This window comes from Ochotona curzoniae, unplaced genomic scaffold (genome assembly GCF_017591425.1).
Source record: "Ochotona curzoniae isolate NIBS_2020 unplaced genomic scaffold, NIBS_Ocur_1.0 contig_2692, whole genome shotgun sequence".
NCBI classification, from domain to species: Eukaryota; Metazoa; Chordata; class Mammalia; order Lagomorpha; family Ochotonidae; genus Ochotona; species Ochotona curzoniae.
The window spans coordinates 8,362,508-8,382,245 of record NW_024465556.1 but is presented as its reverse complement, the minus strand read 5'-3'; the positions used below and the strand labels follow the sequence as shown (position 1 = coordinate 8,382,245).

At 39.0% G+C, this 19,738-nt stretch overlaps 1 protein-coding gene across 1 annotated transcript in view; it reads left to right on the top strand.

The window, feature by feature from the left end:
• ANK3 (ankyrin 3) overlaps positions 1-19,738 on the top strand; it is a 287,134-nt gene that overhangs the window by 257,045 nt on the left and 10,351 nt on the right. Inside the window, exons 39-43 of the mRNA XM_040975812.1 lie at positions 1,990-2,121; positions 2,964-3,107; positions 6,429-6,519; positions 8,993-9,371; positions 19,159-19,236. Of these exons, the coding sequence (XP_040831746.1) occupies positions 1,990-2,121; positions 2,964-3,107; positions 6,429-6,519; positions 8,993-9,371; positions 19,159-19,227 (815 nt within the window). The 3' untranslated portion in view covers positions 19,228-19,236. The remainder of the gene's footprint in view (positions 1-1,989; positions 2,122-2,963; positions 3,108-6,428; positions 6,520-8,992; positions 9,372-19,158; positions 19,237-19,738) is intronic.

Genomic DNA, 19,738 nt, shown 5'->3' with positions numbered 1-19,738 from the left:
TCCCCCCACCACCGTCTTTTTTTAAAATTGTGTATACTCTGTGTATAGCCAAAAGCCATAAAAGTTAAAATTATGTTCATCAGTCATAGCTAAAGTCTTCTTGCATTCCATCAGCAACATATATTCCCTATAATTCTGTTATTGAAGTGGAAATGTAATGGAAAACCAAGTTATCTAAATATTTTCCCACTAACTGCCCCTGACCCCCTACGTCCCCACCACCTCTACCACTTATTCAAGCCTCACTTCCTCCTCCTCCAATTCCCTTCTCTTAGGTTCACTGCCAGTGAGCAGGAACCCAGTGGAGTGCTGACTAGACAGGTTGGGTAATTGTTGGCAGTCAGTTGAGAGAGAGTCACATATTTGCTGACAAACATTACTAAGTATTTATATTTTAACATTGGACACTGTAATCTTAAAAAAAACTGAAGCAAATGTTGATTTTTTGTTTTTGGATAGCATAAATATCTAATTTTGTCACGGTAAATTCTTAACATTGGCATAATTTTGTGTTATCAGACTGTAGATGCAGTTTTGTCATGCAGATTTGTTGGACAGTAGGAGTACTGTTTCTTAACATGCAGAGAGTTGAAGATCTTTTAAAGATATATCTATCTGGTTGAGAATTAGTTTATGCTTACATTTAAGTAAATTTAAGTCTCTCCTTCAAAAAACATCTATACTGTATTTTGCATTTTCCATAAAACTATTTTATTATATGTATACCATGTAATCTGCTTTTGTATTTGTAACAAATGATATCATTTTCTACAAAATTAAATGTCCTCTGATCTTGACTTTCATGGAAAAAAAGCAGAGCTAACAGATGAAGATTATGGTATTTTCTAACTATGGATTCCAAGGTGATTTTATGATTTTATTTAACCATGAAATAAATTTATGCTACTAAGTGGAATATAAAGGAAAATGCCTATAAATTGCATAAAGTGATATTACATTTTTCTTCAGGATGCTATGGCTTTATTTTTATAAATACCATTACACAATATATTTCTAACTATAGGCCATGAGCAACATAGTTTGCAAGCCACTGCCCAAAATTAACTTTTCTCTATGAGATCAACATGTAGATCATCTTCAGTTACTCATTAGTAAATTGCCACAGTGTCAAATCACTTTAGGCAGTCTTTAGGTATTGTCAGAATAGGTTTCTAGAAGTGAATCACTTGGCCAAGCATAGTTTTTAAGCCTCTGAATTCATTTTTCTAAATAGCTGGAAGTACTCCTTACAGGAAGTAGAATCTTGCCAATACCTTTTCCATTGGAGCATTTTTATAATCACTGCCAGGAAAACACACCTATGAGGGTAGACAACAATTTACAGTGAAATGTGAGTCTCCATCTCCTGAGGTAGCCAGGAATACTCGGATCCTGTGTATCTTTCCAAGGATACTGTGCATTTAAAAGATTGAATGGAGGACTGCTTGCACCAACAGGGGCAGAAAGCTCTCTCCCCTTTATTTTGTACACAAAGTGGTTGCATGCTACCTACGATGATCTGGCCTGGAGTCATCAGTTGACCTCCCCATTGGAGTTCATGAAACTTGAAGGTGTGCAGGTGGACTATGTGAATGAAAGGCATGTCACGGAGGCTGCTCAGAGGAAACTCGGCCAGCTCACCAATGGAAGAGAGAATCCCGGTATCTGTCCGCAGGTGCAATTTATTTAAACTGTAAAACTTGGTTCAACTTAAAGTATCCATCAACATAATCTTTATAAAGACAATGTATCTTCATGCAATGATCTGTAATAGGACTATCGCTAAGGAATTACTTCAGTGGAATAAGTCACAGCCTGAGTATGATTACTGCTTTGTTGTGACATCCAGTATGCGGAGATTAATGCACAAGGTGCTCCTTAGATTTTTCTGTAAAATGTCTGGTTTTATAGCACTTGAACATTACTTTTATGAAATGTATGTAGTGAAAGTAAAATATGCAATCTTCGTAATTCTCTTTCTTTTTGCAGAACTGGCAAGGGAACTCAATTTTTCAGTGGATGAGATCAATCAAATACGTGTGGAAAATCCAAATTCTTTAATTTCCCAGAGCTTCATGTTATTAAAAAAATGGGTTACCAGAGACGGAAAAAATGCGACAAGTATGCTAATGTTATATTACCTTTGACTTTCAAAAGTTAATGAACCCACTTTCAATCTGTTCAAATATAGAGAAGTAAAAACAGGTTAATATAAAATAACAGCAAGGTTTTTAAAGTTTCACTTGTATAAGTGTTTAAACTTCTCTTAGAAAGGTTTTGGAAAGCAAGCAGTAACTTTTTCTCTGTCATTCTTTCTGTGACTATCAAAAATGAAAACAAAATTCTAGCTGTTAAATCATGGAATGGTCATCAGAAACACTGAACAGTTATTGCTGTGACCAGAGGTAGAAATACAAGAAGGTGCAGAAAGGAGGGCAAGAACTGTATTAAGGCAGTTTCGTGCAGCTTCATTTGTGATGGAAGAGAATGCCTTAGGGCTGGGTTGGAACTGGTTGGATATGAATGGTGATATCCTTTAGCACACGCCAAGCCACAGCAATCTGGAACCAATTACTGTGGGTCAGCCTGACCTTGGTGGATCATTACAATGTTAACCATCAAACAGGACTGAGAACCCATTTTGACATCCTAAAGGAAAGGAATTTGTTGAACGTTTTATTGGATTCTCTTATAACTAAAAGTTGTCTAACTTTTGAAGGCCATCTGCTCTGTTAGAGTAGGATGCCATTCTGACCTGAGCTTGACAATGTGATTGTGAGACCCTAACCTCCTGTCTGTTGCAGTGAGGGGTTTGTGTGCTGGGGATGGCTGGTGCTGAGCTAGAATGAGGACAAGCCAAAATGCCAAGAAAGCTACAGAAGCCCTGTCCTAGTGGATGTTGCGCTGGCTGGAAGAAAAGAATTCAGCTGGGTTTTCAACCTTTTTTTTTCTTTCCTTTTCAGCTGATGCCTTAACTTCGGTCTTGACAAAAATTAATCGAATAGATATAGTGACTCTGCTAGAAGGACCAATATTTGATTATGGCAATATTTCAGGCACCAGAAGTTTTGCAGATGAGAACAATGTTTTCCATGACTCCGTTGATGGTAATTGACTTTAATGTTCATATTTATGTAATTGCTTGATAAAATTTGAAACTGCAGCCTATTAAGGCAGTTGCTTCAAACCAGCTATATTGTGATTGGCTTGATTTAATTTCTCATTTTCTCAGCATTTTCTCTACCAACGTCTGCAAATAAGCACTCTGAGACCAGAGCAAACTTGGTCAGTGTTTCTGTAGCTTAGAATGTTAGCAATGTGCCATGAAAACCCATTACCCAGAAGAGTTGCTGTTTTTAATGTTCTGTGTAACCCACCAAAAAACAATTTAAAATCTAGAAAACACTTTTATCATTTAACTTTTTATGTTAACCTAAAAATCTGGTAATTTCTTATTCACACCTGCAAAACTAAATTGTGATCCACTTTCAGCAAATAAGCAAGATACTGAATCAGCTTTTAGCATGTATTATAGAAATTAGGATAAAATGGTAAATTATTGTCCAGGAATGGAATATTTAAATATGTACTAAAAAATTTCCAGTGTATCACACGATTGTTTTCATTATTCATTTAGTTTTAACTTTATAAGCGCTGCTGCTTTTCTTTCTAAAAAAAAAAGGCACTGATGTAACCTACTATATTTTAAAGGTGGCTGCATTTTAACATTGTTCAGCACAGATGTCACAAATATAATTTTTTCACTTTGACTTAATTTATATGATTTTGGGGCTTTTTAATCAACATATTGAGAAAACGTAAGATTATTTTACCTTCACACATGGAAATGAATCCCTATAACGAGTATGAAGTAGAAAATTCAGTGGCACCAAGCAGGCACAGGGAGGAACTAGGGAGACTTCTGCACTGTCCCAAATTTTGAAAAATATCAATTTTTTCCACTTTTAACCTGGTGAAGGTGTCCCGAGTCATTCAGTTCTAAATCCGCACATGTGATGCGGGAAGAGCTCAGGTTCTTGCTTTGTGCCTACCACAGTTGATGACAACAGAAAATCGAGAGTCTACCTATTCCTCCTGTAGCAAAGCTAATGGCTGCTGTAAGAGCAGAAGTGTTTATAAATGCCGTGGAACCTTGCGGGGAAATTGCTTCAGGATTTTGTTTTACAGGTGAAGCCATGCAGTGGTACAGGCTTTGTACTAGACACTGATCACTGTTCTTTTGATTTTGAATTGCTGACAAATGGTAGTGTGCGCAGGTCTTCTAATTCTCAGGAAAGAAAAAAGCTTAAGAAAAGCACCTCTAATAAAGCAATCAGTAAAACACAGCAGAAATACTTGGTTTTCAGGAACATCAATTCACATCTGAAAATTAGAATTATTTAATGTAAAAGTATAAGTGTGTCTTGCTATATCTTCGTATTTTATATTCCTTGCTTAAAATTTTCTTAAGGAAATTTAGGAATGTATAGATGAAGCAAATCTCATTTATGCTCCTTATTAACTCCAGCTAGTTTTAGCTAATCTTTCCACAACATTCTGGTTCATGAGTGACCATAACTGAAACAGCAGCTTGGTTGAAATTTACTTTGGAACTGATGGGACAATTCGACTTTAGTTTTACAGAACAATACATTCAGAAAATGTGCCCCGTTGCCTTTTTCTCCTGTCTCTCCTCTTCACTGGGCTTTGAAACCTCCTTTCCTCACCATGACCAGACCATGGTTGAATTTGCTCTCTGCTGAGACAAAAGAATGCTTTGGTAGCCCACAGAGCAGTGTTGGAAGCCAGCTCTTCTGTCCCTCCCTCCCTTTTGGGTGGACTAGCTCATGAACTCTGTGTTTCATAGTGTGGTCATGACCATTCAGAGTGCTCTTTGCAAGTAGATTCGCACCTCTTTGTCTATCACCTGGTTTTCTCTCGTTATTTGGTCCATGGTTCAGAGCAGACTCCATCATCCACTTCTCCAAGATATTCATCTGTCTGCAAGTGTGCCTGGAAAAGGTCATGGAAAATGGAATTAAAAGGTAAGTTTATTTTGATGCAAAATAATTTAAAAATCCACGTATAGTTGTTTCATGGTACTTAATTTATAGAAACATTTTGAAAATTTGCATGTGCGTGGATTTTACATTTTTTGCACCAAAACAAGCTTCTAATTTCTTTTTCCATGAACTTTTTGAGGTATCCTTGTACACTTCCAGCTTTTCATCTGTCACGTGTCACTGCAGAACTTTATAGGACACCTTTTCTACTCTGCTTTTCAAAGCATTTTCTTCTCATGTTTTTAGGTTCTTTTTCCTGGTGCTACTGCTCTAAACTGTAATAATCATCTCTTTCCAAAAATTAACTTCATTTGTCTTTGCTGTAAGCTGCATGTAAAACAATTAGAGTTGGATTGTATTGCTCCTATGTACGGCTTTTAAATTAAATCTTTGTTAATCAAATTTTTTGTGGCTTACTGCAGTCTACCACAGTATGACTTTTGCATGCTAAAGGTAGAAGGATAATAATTACTGTAAAGTAAATGTATATTATGTAACAGCTAACTTTTAAGTTGGATTAAATTAGTCTGCATATTTAAGTTGCTATATTAAAATGACCAAACTGATAAAATTGATGTTAGTATTCTTTTATTGTAGTTTGCACTAGGCTTATTACTTCATTGTATTACATTTAATTGAACTAAATCAGTAAGTTTGTCAACATTCTGTATTTCATCATACATTTTCATGCCTGATAAACCGTGTCATTCCATGTGTTTTTGTTTGATGTATTCTGATTCATTCCAGTCAGTCCAACTGTACTGTCTTCCATAGGTTATCCTTCCCTTCAAGTGGAGCTGGAAACCCCCACAGGCTTGCACTACACACCACCCACCCCTTTGCAGCAAGATGATTACTTTAGCGATATATCTAGCATAGAGTCGCCCCTTAGGACCCCCAGTAGACTGAGCGATGGGCTAGTGCCTTCCCAAGGGAACGTAGAGCATTCAGCAGATGGACCTCCAGTCGTAACTGCAGAAGACACTTCCTTAGAAGACAGCAAACTGGAAGACTCAGTGCCTTTAACAGAAATGCCCGAAGCAGTGGATGTAGATGAGACCCAGTTGGAGGATGTGTGTCTGAGTGAGTATCCTCAATGCCTTGGAAGCTTGCCTGGGGTCCCCACAGGGGCTAACCCAGCAGAGCCATTGACACAGACTAGCCAAGTAGCAGTAAGTTCTGCTGAGCAGCAGGAGGAAGGAAAATCTGGCCCTGTTGAGGAGATGACGGAAGAAAAACTCAAGTCTCTATTTGAGGACATTGAACTTGAAGAAGGCATAGAGTCTGAGGAAATGACAGAAGAAAAAGTACAGGCTATTCTTAAAAGGGTTCAGCAAGCGGAACTGGAAATGTCTTCAATTACAGGTTGGCAGAACGAGACATCAAGCGGAAATCTCGAGTCTCCTGCTCAAGCTCGAAGAATCACTGGTGGGCTACTGGATCGACTGGATGACAGGTATGGCTCCGTGTCTGGGACAGGAAAGTCCAGTGACGTGCGAGGTTATCTGTTAGCAGGATGTTTTGAAAACATGCTTTATAGCCATGATTATTAATTTTTTTGGCAAATTACCGTTCTAATTTGTGCATAATGCCTGCTTAAAGGTTGATTCATTATGCCAATCTGGAAGGACAAAATCACATTCAAATTATTCTCAACTACCAAGAGCCTGAAGCAAAAATAAATAAATTTTAACATACATGCCCAAGAGTTTTACAGTGCCTTTCCTCACAGTCTTTTATGTGCCTTATTCTTATCACCTAGGTAATTCATGGTCAAAGAAAAGTCCAAATCTTTCAAAATAGAAATATTTATATTGCTTTTCTAACTATTAAAAATCATATGCATACACAATATGAAAATACAGGGTACAAAAATCAATTCAACCTTATCTGGCAATAGCTCTCAAAATGTTGTTCATTTCCTATATTGAGTATTTTTAAAATGTCAATGTAGGAAATGAAGAGAAGCATAAAGACACGTCTTACTAAGAACACTATTAACCTTTTATGTTCTTCTGCTTTTTTACTTGTTTTTCATCATTTAAACATGTCATTCTTTTCCATAGAGATCTTTATATTTGCTTATTTGAACAACAGAGTGACAAATGGCTGTTACAGTGTGGTGGGGTCACACTGAAGCCAGGAGCTTCATCCAGGCCTCCCATATAGATGGGAGGGGCCCCGGCACGTGGCACATCTTCCACTGCTTTCCAAAGCACGTTAGTGAGGAGCTGCATTGGAAGCAGAGCAGCCAAGCTCAAACCAGAACTCGGAGGACATGCTGCATCGTAAGCAGAGTCTTAACCCTCTGCTCCCCAGTGCCAGCCCCTGAAACTTGTAATTCTTGACTCCAGATACTAGATTAGCATAGACATTTGTTTTTAATCAAAATAATCCCCTGCTCATGTTTCAGGTCCTGCTCTTGGAAAGGTAAGATCCGGGGTTCCTAAGAATTTCCAAGTTGTCAGAACATCACTTTATCATCTCTCCATGAATTGCCTCAAATAGCAAAAAGTTAAGCATGAATCCTGCCTCCTGAATGATTTGTACAAGTATTAGTCTATCAGCATTACTTTGATTGATGCACACATTAGATTAAAATGTATTTTCCTTCTGTGACAACTGGTGATAAAACTTAAATGTAAGGAAATTGATAAGTTCTTGCTCAGGAAAATGTCCCAACAAGGAGAGTTAATACAACTTCCCAAAAAAGGTTTATAAAACCTTTTAAAAACTTATAATACTGCTTTTGAAAAATCTGTGTAAAGTCCACCAAATGGACAAGCAGTGCTAGTTTTGATTCTATATTCTGGTGTAGTCATATGAATTATGTTTTAATATTTGGAAATAACTTACATATTAAACTTGCTGAAACTCCTTGTTTAATATAGGCTGTGCCTGTGTATTACATACACAGAATTCTTACGAGTTCCCTTGTTCTTCTACAATCAACTCTGTTCTTGGCATTCGCCTGTGTAGAATAGAATTTAGGCAGAGGTGCAGACTGGAAAAACTGAATTTGCGAAAGGGTATTGTACAGAGTCTTCAGAGACCCTGTTTTTGTCCTTATCCATCCAGAATGGAGTATTTTGTTTAAAAATGAATACTTTATTTAGAAGATAATCTAAAAGTGACTTGAAAGACTAGATACATGTATATCAGATTATGCACACATGAAACAATTTATAGTTAATTACTGTGCTTCTGCATTTGCTAAGCAAACACTAAAACATCATTTTGTTACCAAAAAGAAAAAAAGGCCAAAGATTTATTTACTTATTTTTATTGGAAAGTTAGATTTACCAGAGAAGGGGAAACGGAGATCTTCCATCTGCTGATTCACTCCCCACGCGGCCGCAATGGCCAGAGCTGAGCCATTCTGAAGCCAGGAGTTTCTTCTGTGTCTCCTACGCAGCTGCAAGGTCCCAGGACTTTGAGCCATCCTCGACTGTCTTCCCAGGCCACAGGCAGGGAGCTGGATGGGAAGTGAAGCAGATGGGATATAAAGCAGCACCCATATGGGACCCCAGGGCATGTAAAATGAAGATTTAGCCACCAGGCTACCGCACCAGACCCTGTTCAGCTTTTCTTACCAGTGATTTTTAAAAGATTTTTGAAATATCCTCCACTTCTAGGTTGATAGAGTGAGAAACTCAGAATATGTGTATAAACCTCTCAGGATCACTTCTCAGGACATAAAATCCGCATACCTGTAGAGCCGAAATTGAAAAAGATGGCATCATAGCTGGCCAGGTTGGGCAGTGCACGAAGCTAAGCGTATGTGCTCACAGCCATGCCTGTAACAGCTTCTCCCACTCTAAATCCAGGGATCAAATTTAATGCCTTTGTACTTTGAGTTGTTAGCATGTTTGTAAAGCACTGTTTGGAGCCCTGTGGCAGCCCTGTTTGCACGTTTTTGTCTTTTGCAGCCCTGACCAATGTAGAGATTCCATTACCTCGTATCTCAAAGGAGAATCGGGACAGTTTGAAGCCAATGGAAGCCATGCAGAAGTCACTCCAGAAGCAAAGACAAAAGCTTACCTTCCAGAATCCCAAAATGACATAGGAAAGCAGAATGCGAAGGAAATTCTCAAACCAAAACTACACGGAGCAGCTCGCGTTGAGGAACCAGCATCCCCACTCACAGCATATCAGAAATCTCCGGAGGAAACCAGCAAGCTTGGCATCGAAGAGCCTAAACCCTGTGTGCCTGTCACTATGAAAAAGATGAACAGGACTTGTCCTGCACCTGGCAAGCCCAGGCTGAATCTTCAGGAAGAGGAGGGCTCCAGTGGGCCTGAGCAAAAGGTATGTCACATGGGCACCCAGCATGCCCTCCCTGAACCCTGTGAGTGCCACGTCCCTTTCCGTGCTGCCCTGAGGAGCAGGTCGAGCGGTGGTGCTTATAGTGAAGGTTGAGAATGTGCAGAGCAAACGTGTGGGGTGAGACAAAGAACTCGGAGTTTGCAAGCCATCTCCAGGAGAGAAGAGAGCCGCAGTAATGTTGAGCAGTGAGTTTAAGATGCAGTGTTGATTTTGTCTAGACTCTGGGTTCCCATGCATGCCAATCCAGTCTTCTTTCTTACAGGAGGAAGATAGGGATTTTGACCTTTTCTGCTTCTTTGACTTAAAGAATCTGTAGCATTTGGTCAGTCTAAGTGACCCGTCGGGCAAGGTGTGATTTTTCAATTGATGAAATACAGTTCCCTTGTCTAAAATGCGCAAGATTAGAAGTGTTTTTACCTACTGTCAATTTGGATTTGTATCATGTTTCTATCCAGGTTGATAACTGGCTTGGCGTTTGTTTCTAATAATTTTTTAAACCTTACTGTTAACTTCCTTATTTTTTGTACTTACATGTTTTTATGGTAATGTCACTGGAGTTTTGCCATTTTAGATGTTAAAAATTTCACATGGAAAGAATGATGAATGTGAGGAAGCAAATGAACTCTACTCTGCGCATTTATTTTGCGTGATAAATAGGATCATGTGTTGGGAATAACGGTAGTTGGAGTTCTCAAACCACTGGGGTTTGGGGAAGGAAAAAACACGTCTTTCCTGAAATAATGAGTTCATGTCTGCTTCGAGGTCTTGAAAAATTTACAGTGAACTCCCGATCATTCAGGAGCTAATTATAAACTTATTAACTAACCATGTCCTTTCCTTTTCCCTTCTGCAGACTATTTTCCTTCTTTTCAATTGGGAAAGTGAGGCGAAGTAAAAAATTTTAATGCATCTGTTTTTATTGTCATTTTGATAGATTTGAGTAAATTAACAATGTTTCACTTTAGCAAATGATTACCATTACCAATAATTAAACCTTTATAATTGAGTCTCTCTCAGGCCTCTCTGGCTCTTGACAAGTGTGGTTTTGAATACTGAATTCTGTTTTGACGTGACCCATTTAAGAATGAGCCCACAAAATATAAGGGTAATATCTTACCTGAAAAAAAACGACTGATTGTACTGAAGTTTTTTAATAACCAATACAGAAGCTCGAGAGTAAATCACTATACAAAATAAACAAATAGTAAGGGGTGTGTGTGTATGAATATATATATATATTACATAATATATATATAAAATAGATCATTGGTATAAACAGGGTTGAAAGCAAAGAGCAGCAGTAATGGAAAATACTGCACAGTAATGGTTTTTGAAATTTCCTATTAATGTGTTTTTGCATGCCAGTCCTACTTTAATGCATAAGTACTTCCTGGCCATAAAAATGCATAATGAAGGTAAAGCTTCTGAGAAGCCCAAGGTGCTCAGGCTGTGTCCCTTTTGGCAACGTCGCAGTACAGTAGCAACCAACTAGTTCACAGGATTGACGTTTGATCTCAGAAAACAGCCCATTTTTGTCCCCTAAAAAATCAGGTCAAAAGTCCCGGGGCGGCTCTTACGCGGATGACGGCCTGCTGCTACAAGGTAAAATTCTGTTGTTTCCACCTTCCCCTGGGGAGCAAGCTGGGACAAGAAGTACCAAAAGATTCCTGTTTAACCTCCTAGGTTCCACTTTGAAGACAATTATATTAGAAAGGGAAAGAACAGCGATCCTGACCCTGTGATTCTACCACCTGTCTTCTCTCTACACTTTGCCTTAAGTTTAACAGACTCCAAGGAGAAGTTGGAAACTATTCAACAGAGACCAAATGGCCACCTTTTGTGCAAGGGCTGGTCTAGGATGATCCTTAATGTGATCATAATAGCACTGATAGCTAGATTTGTCATTAATATTTATAAGAACCACTGTTCTGTTTTTGAATTTATGTACGCAGAACCCTGTCTCCTGTTTAAGATGCCATATGTGGATAATTCAGATGTTTCTTGTATTCCATCCAACCCATTAATTCTGGAGTGGAAATGAGGAATTCTTTTATGCATGCAAGTTTCTCTTACCTCTTCCTGCTGTTCAAGCCATTCCAGGTTCTCCTTGCACATTCTAAGTATTTTGAAGTTGCTGTGTTTTCCTAGGGGGGCGGGGGGAAAATATAAGCACAATGGTGAGCTCAGTTTTCAGGTTCTTACTTCTTGCAAGGATATTGGCTGCTATGTTCTTGTTTACTTTCTTTTCCTTAAAGATTCATTTATGTGTTTGATAAGCTGTGTGAGATCTTCCAGTTGCTCTTCAGACCCTAAGGAGCCTCAACAGGGCTGGACTAGATCTGGCCAAAATCTGAAACTAGAAACTTCATCTGTGTCTCCCAGGAGGATACATAAACCCAAGTATTGGGCCATTTTCTGATGCTTTCCCAGGCATATTTACAGGAACTGGAATAGAAGTAGAGCAGCCAAAACTTAAACTGACACTCAAATGGAATGTCAGAATTAGGTGGCAACTTAACCCACCACATTACAACTCTGACTTCTTCTATTTCCTTTTTAAGCCACATTTTGCCCTGATCGAATTCCTCCCCAAGCTAAAGTGTATTGTAAAAAAAATATTTACAATATATTTTTTTTCTCCAGTGAATACAATGGCCTAGCTTAGTGGCAATTCTACTAGCATTTCATGATTCATTTCATCTAATACTTAAACCTCCTAACACAGGTTTCCACTATTTTACCAATGATGAGGTTCATTTTTCCTGGGGGGATGCTAGTTCCTATCTCCAGGACCATTAGATTTGGGCTAACTAGTAAACTTGGAAATTATTTTCAGAATTCCAACTTTAAAATTTAGGAACAAAGCCGCCAATAAATAGTCTTGTTCATGGCATCAAGGCAGAAGTTAAAGACAGTGTATAAACTATTTGCCACTTGGTAATTTCTTTCTCATTCCTATGTTTATTTTTCTAAATATACATATGCAGTCTTATCTATGAACCATAATCATGGTTTCATTTATTTGAGTAAACTCATTGGTACAAACATGCTGACAAAGTTGTCAAATTTTACCAAAATTTCATGAAAATTAGAAATATTTCTTTCGAAAGTTATGTAACCTAAATTACAGGACTATAGATTCAAGTAAAATACATATTTTTGAAAATATTTTTAAGTAAAATACACTTTTTTAAAAACTGATAATGGTATTTTACTTGATTCCAAAAGTATTTATTATTATTTAATAATTTGGTTTACGTATCTTGATCTTTAAGCTCCATTGATGTGTAAGTATATGTATGTACACTCACACACACAGAACTATCTCACTGTAAATCCTCATATATTTTCTCCCATTTTTTGCTGACAAGTGCACCTCATGGTTTCCCTCAGTAGGGAAAAAAGCAACAAGTAAATGTAATTCTTTCTTGATTTCCCTTCTCAGAATGTCTAATTCTATTCTGATGATAAAATTATACTAAACATGCATTTATCAGGACTGGAAAGACAGTGAGAGTGAGTCGAGCTCAGAGGAAGAAAGGGTGATTACCCGAGTTACTCGCCGGCGACTGATTCTGAAGGTACTCCGTGGCTGGGCCGCGGCGGGCAGTGCTGTGTTCTCAGCAAGTCCTTTCACGTACCTTGGAAAAACCAGCATGCCTGGCAGCTAAGTGGCCGTGTTCATGTCTCGCTGCATACCTGACAGCTTGCGAAAACAACCAGCTGCAAGGGAAACTTGTGCTGCATGGTACTGAGGATTTCTGTGTGGCCGCTGTAATTTTACCTGAGAATTCTTGGCACTTCTGTCTTGCTTTCCTTGGAGGAACGTTGTCAGTGTGAATGAGGTTTCTGTCTTGTGAAGGGGTTAGTTCACATCAAAAGAAATGTTCGATGGGACCCTCAGCCATTTTAATCAAGTATGAGGTGAGATTTTTTAAAAAGGAAAAAAAAATTACAACGTTTCCTTCTGAATCTCAAGTTCTTGCTACCTTCATTGGATACAAAAACTAGCTCTTCATCTTCCCTAGTCATCCATGGTCACATGGATGTGACATAACAGAAGCCAAGCAAGAACTTCTGAAATATGCTTTTTCACTTTACTAACATAATAATCGTAAAGCTCTATTTTTAAGAGATGTGACTCTTAAAGGGGGAACATCCATCCAATTACAATAGGATTGAAAATGCCATGAGCCTTTTTTTCCTGCGCCACCAAGGCCTTGTAAAGCACTGGCCTTACAGCTGGACAGTCCAGCAGAATGCTGTTCGATCTCTGCACTTGCCTACACCACTCTGTCTTGGAAAAATCTTGATGTTCTGAGAAGTAGGGAGCCATTCTAAATGCACAGACTTGAATGTGAACCAACTTGAGGTTTTTTTAGCTGGTAACTATAGAGGAAAAATGGAAATCTCAAAACCATCTGCCAATCTTAACCAGTCCTCCAGTGTCAGCTGAACCAATGGAGTGGAGTACTGGGCTGAGAGACTCCCGATTTCTCAATCCTGCTGCCTTGTACTTTGAGATTAGATGAGAGAAGAGTTCTCCTACCACTCTGAAAACATTCAAGAAAGCAAGTCTTTGTCTAAATTTCATGAAATTCCCAACAATCAACCAGGGGTCCAAAGCATGTTCTCAAAATAGCATTTGTTATTTCTCTGAAAATTCCATGTAGGGAAGCCAAATTATTTACCATTACCTAGCTATTTATAAAATCCTTTCCATCAGTCAACACTCATAGGTTCTCTTTCTGTGAAGGAATTAAAAACTGTACGTTTTTTTCTCATGTTTTGTTACTCTAGTTGGTGCCTTACAGTAAAGAAATTTCAAAGTGGAACTATCGAGAAAAAGCCCACCCAACATTAAGCAATTTGATTTTGCTTAGCATATGACATACTCACCCACATCATTACTTTCTAACAGCTGCCATTATACTTGCAGTCACTGACTTCCGTCTATCTTCTTCTAGAACAAATAAGGAGAAATACCGTTTGCTAGACTTAATCAGGCGTTGGGCCATTCAACCCAAGGCTGCCCTGTGATTGCTGGAAACTATGTGATGGCACTGGAATGCTGGGAATGTGACTTACTCCAGGGACATTGCCGACCCTCCACTGAACCAGCATGGTTAGAGTGTTTGCCCTAGTAATCCCCCTAGCCCGTCCTGTCTGAGCCCTCACTGAAAACTATTTTAGGGTCATTCCTGGCCCAGAGCAGCTATGGGATAGAAACACCTCCCAGGAGCAGCAGTAGGTGTTCCCAGGATTCCAGTACCACAGCCTGGGCAAATCTGTCTGGCAGAGCACAAATAGCATTTTGTAATTTTTCCCTGTTTTTATACGTAAGAGTCATGTATTTTCTACGAAGTTTATTTTACATTTAAGAAATCCAGTAATTGTTATGAACTTTAGTAAGATTCAAATAACTACATTTTTATATGAATATAGTGTATAAATGAGGGCTTTTTTCCTTTTTTGTAACATTTTTGCTGGCTCTCACATATGTTTCTCTCCAAATCAAGCAATTCCAAAGTATAGTTTTATTTAATGATCTTCAGATTGTTTTGCATACAACTATTAATATATTTGTCCATGAATACACACATCCTTGGCTAGTAGGTTTTTAGAATATGAACATGAACTCTACATATTGTTTGGTAACTTACTTTTTATAAAATATCTTGTCATTTTGTGGACTGTGAAAGTCCTGACTTGCCCATTAAAGCAAATTGATGCATTTCATTTGGATACTCAAGTCTTTTACTCAAAAAACCAAAGGAAAGAAAAATTATTCCAAAATCCCCTGTTTCTACCAGGCATCCAAATGAAAATAGTCTTCATAAAGGAGGGCAGAGATGAAAATGCAACACCGTATGTGCTGTAATTTTCAATGGGAATAGGAAAAAAGGGGTTGAGGTTGCCAAAAAAATAATGTAGGAACACAGAGGTCTTCTCAACAGTAACAAAATTCCCTCCAAACTGTTTGAGGAACTTAAGCAACTAAATGGAGATTATACTGCCTTGTTAAAAAGAGGCCTCAGATTTCCCCAAAGTAAAGCCAGCTCTCTGAGAAGTGGGTGAATATTTGTGAAACCTATTTTGATTCCTCCCCATCTTTCCTGTTGATCTACCTAGTTCAGAACTAATGTGTTCCCACACTGCCGTGAGTTTCTGCATATTCGGGCCATTTATTTTGGCCTTAAGAAAGTAATAGTTGCTTTTACTTACTGATCACTAAAGACAAAGATATACCTTAACTTTAATGTTATACATAATGGTAGGAATTTTCACCATGAAAGAATGAAAAGGACTATCCATAATATCTCTGGGCAACTTTAGGGACTTGCTATTTGTAAAGACGACTTTGCCTCTTCTAAGGCTAATCATGGAACTCGGTATCTCTGCATGTGTACACTATACTTACCTCACATCCCAGTGACTGTCCAAGCAACTGAAAAATCACCATCTTTCCCACAAAACAGTCCATTCAGAACATACCCAGTAAGACCATTTTGAAGCATTTTCCTGGGATCTTACAACTCTACCCATCAAAGCCTAGGATACTTAACAAAAACGGGGGAAGGAGGACGTTAGCTAAAACAAAAGCTTTCTTGAATGTTTTCCATCTTTTTAACAAAATTGTGGCTTTTGGCCAGATAAATAGAACTACAGGAAAGATGACTTACACACCCATAAAACCTTGTAGAATTCTATGCATTTAGATATGAGACTCACCATTTTTCCAATTTCTTCCTCTCTTAGCTGGCTAGTTGAAATTAGTCATGAGCAAAATCACAGCGGAGCCAAGCATAAGCGGCCAGAAGCAATCGTGTTGTATTTCCTTCTCACCTACCTATACACATAAGGCAAAGTGAATCTTAGGTCCCAGTTTCTGTTGTGACATTAGCCACCAACAACCTAAGATACAAAGTCACTTTGTAATCAGAAAAAAAAAGAAAAAGTGCTACCAAGACAAGACAGTTCTATGGTCTTTATTCTGGAACCACATTGCTGTTGGTGGTGACAATTTGATTATCACAAAATTTTCTTGCCATAGGTCAGCACTCTGAAAATTAGCAAAACTATTTTTTTCATGTCCATCCTACTGATAAAATGGAATCCTGGCTTTCAATGCATGTAATAGTCTTTATGATCTGCCCTTTTTAACCCCAGAAAAAAATCCTATGTGCACATTGCATTGTAGCTGTATACATTTCTCCTTGTCACAGAACTTTGCTAACTCAACTGGCCCCTGGCCTTTGAGTACCCTGCCAGTGTTTGTCCTTGTTTTCCAAAGCCACGAGTGACATGCATTAGAAGTCAAACAGTGGTGGAGCAGGCCAAGTATTTCAGATGCAGTCCAGTTTTGCTAAGTGGTCAGTTTTAGTAGACCATCGGAGTTAGCCAATGTAGGGAAACCAGCTCAACCCTGCAAGCTGCCTATGGCCAGGAAAACAGGAGCTCTCCAGCGAGCAAAGAAAGTATTCATGTTTCAGACCCACAGACTATCTTTGGCAGTTCCCCTTGCAAAATCTGATTAGTTAATAACTGAAAGATAAGCTCTTAATATCCTTGATGTGTTTCTCTATTCCCATTGCCTTGCCCAGAAAGATAGTCACGATAAGACCCTTTCGTGCAAGGGCACAGCTCTTCAGCTGTCTATACGTCAGCACAGTTATTGTCACTAATTTTAAGACCTTTGGAACATTTAGTCCAAAAATTTCCTCTGTACTCTGAACTTCTCCCCTGGCTTTTGTTGAATACTTAAACAAGAGTGATTCAGTATGCTCCAACTCGGGGACAGTCTTAATGCAAGTGAGATAAAACCCAATCCACAACAATCTCCTTTGGAGATAAGGTACCACTAATGAAGACACATTCTTAGAGATACAATGGAGCCAGAACTCCAGATCCGTGGCTGTGCTTTTTTTTTTTTTTTCAGCAAGTGAGAGCTTTTGGCTATGTGTGTGTCATTGTGTGTACTAATATTACCTATCTCCCAATACTCCTTTCTTGGAATTTGTTGCTAACCATCCTTCTCACAGACCCTTGAGGTTTATTGCTTTGGTTGCAATGCGTGCTACATAACCACCTGCAGAGTCAGCCTTCCTCCCTGACACCAGAGTAGCAAGTAGGATGCAGAACTTGCCGTTCTAAGACTCCAGAGCATGCGTGTGGTGTTTGCCCGGGTGTGTGGCTATTTCTCCAGCCAGTGTGTTTTTAATCTCTGTGCCACATCCTTTAGGGAGAGGAAGCCAAAAACATTCCTGGTGAATCTGTCACAGAAGAACAGTTTACTGATGAAGAAGGCAACCTCATCACCAGAAAAGTAATCAGCTTTGACAGTTCATGCTCCCCTGGAATTTGCTCTCTGCCTTAAAAACAGTGCTCTCTGTGTGCTGGGGCGTCACTGCTTCAAACAGAAAAGCAATCTCGACTTTTCCTTATTGCCTCCTACAGATCACTCGGAAAGTAATAAGACGAATTGTCCCACAAGAGAGAAAACAAGATGAAGTGGTAAATGGAGAGGGATTGCCAAGGAAAAACCAGGATGCAAGCTTTGTGCACTCCCTAGAAAATGCTAACAGGCTGGCATCTGCAGTGTGGCACCTTAAAGCCTTTGCTGCTTTTGACATGCTATGCATTTGATCACAAAGGGAAAGAGTTTTGGGCTAGTGTTCTTTCGTATTATATATATTTTATGTAACAATATGTGAAAGTGTTTTCTAAGTTTAGAGAAGTTCTTTATAAGACAGTATGCCAGGGACAGACAGAGAAGCATACTGTTTCCCACCCTGATCATCAATAGGACCCTAACTCTGCCCAGTACCCCATCTTCACTTGAGTGTCATCCAGGAACGTGGATGGAGAACATTCTAGATTCATGGAGTTGCAACATTAGAATCACCAAGAGCTTGAGTCAAAACCCCTAAATTAGACGTATACATTTTTCCCTTTCTGGCATATTCTGCATGAAAAATCCAGTGTTCCAAAGGAGAAAAATCAAGACTGAGTCACTCACCAAAGCAATGCACATCTCACGGAGGAAAAACATCTCGGCATAGTTTACGTTTCTGCGTTTCTCAAAGCGTTACCCTTTGAACTCTTAAAATAGAAACTTCACCTATGTGCATAAGAAAAAGTAAAAGGGAATTGAAAATTTTTCAGAAGGACTAAATCAGAAAGTTGCAAAGGCTGCCATGTTTCCTGTTACATATGGGGTCAAACCCGAGTGTTTGTATAGCAGCCTGGCCATTGTCTGGGAGTCAGGGAAAGGCATTAGTAAATCCCATATCCTCTTATTTACAAATGCTCCTCTGCCCAACAGCACTTCTATGGGGTTCTGTTCTTAATTTGTACTTGACTGAGAAATTTCATGAAAGCAGATTAAATATCTGCTGGTTTAAACACATACAATTTATGACTTCCTGTTATTTTAAAAGAAAAAAATGGATCTTGTGAGCTCTTGTGATGGTGTTTTTCCAGCTTGCTTTAGCCAGTGGACAGACTGTGCGTTTCTGTAAGCATCACTAACCTGCTGAGTTCCTGTGAAGCGCAACGGTGTTGTATTTTGACAGTGCTCTTGAGCTTGCCTTGATGAGGCTATGCTGTGTGGTGAAGCCCGAGAGATGATCGTTTTGGAACATTAAGTGGCCAAGTGCTCTAAACTGTTTCACTTATCGCTAATCCAGCCTCCAGGGTGCCGGAGTGGAAGGATTTATAACTCCAGCCCTTTTGCCGTGAGATCTGAATGTGTCTGTTCCTTCTCAAGCAGGGAGAAGCTTATAAGGTGAAGACAAAGAAAGAAATCCGGCACGTGGAAAAGAAGAGCTACTCCTAAGAGTGAACGGTCAGTCCAGGGTGCTCCCAGCCACAGTACAAGTACTAGGAAGCTTGCACATTTCACAGTTGAAGTGATTCAGGTCTTCTCCTTCCTCTTTTCCGTTCAATTCCAGTTTTGAAAACCCAGGATGAAACCCCTCAAGCTTTTATGTTTATATATGCATACATCTATATGTAAGCACTAAAACTTGGACTGAGAGCCAGTGTCAGGAATTTTCTCCTCACAGATTAGGCAGGAACTTAAATGTAGATGATGCTTGCAGAAGCCAATGGAAATAGTGACTTTTCAATCTCCTCTTCCTCTGGAATGCAGTAGCCTTCTAGTGTCTCATGGAAGGACTATTTGGCAAGAAAGAATGCGAGATTTATTAATACAGCCTTTAGCCCTTGTGGCCAAGAACACCCATGGATATCATTTTGGTTGAACTTATGGGGTGGCCAAAGCTGAATTAAATGATTGAGACCCCCCAATACCACATTAGATATTTGATAGAATCACAAAACAGAAA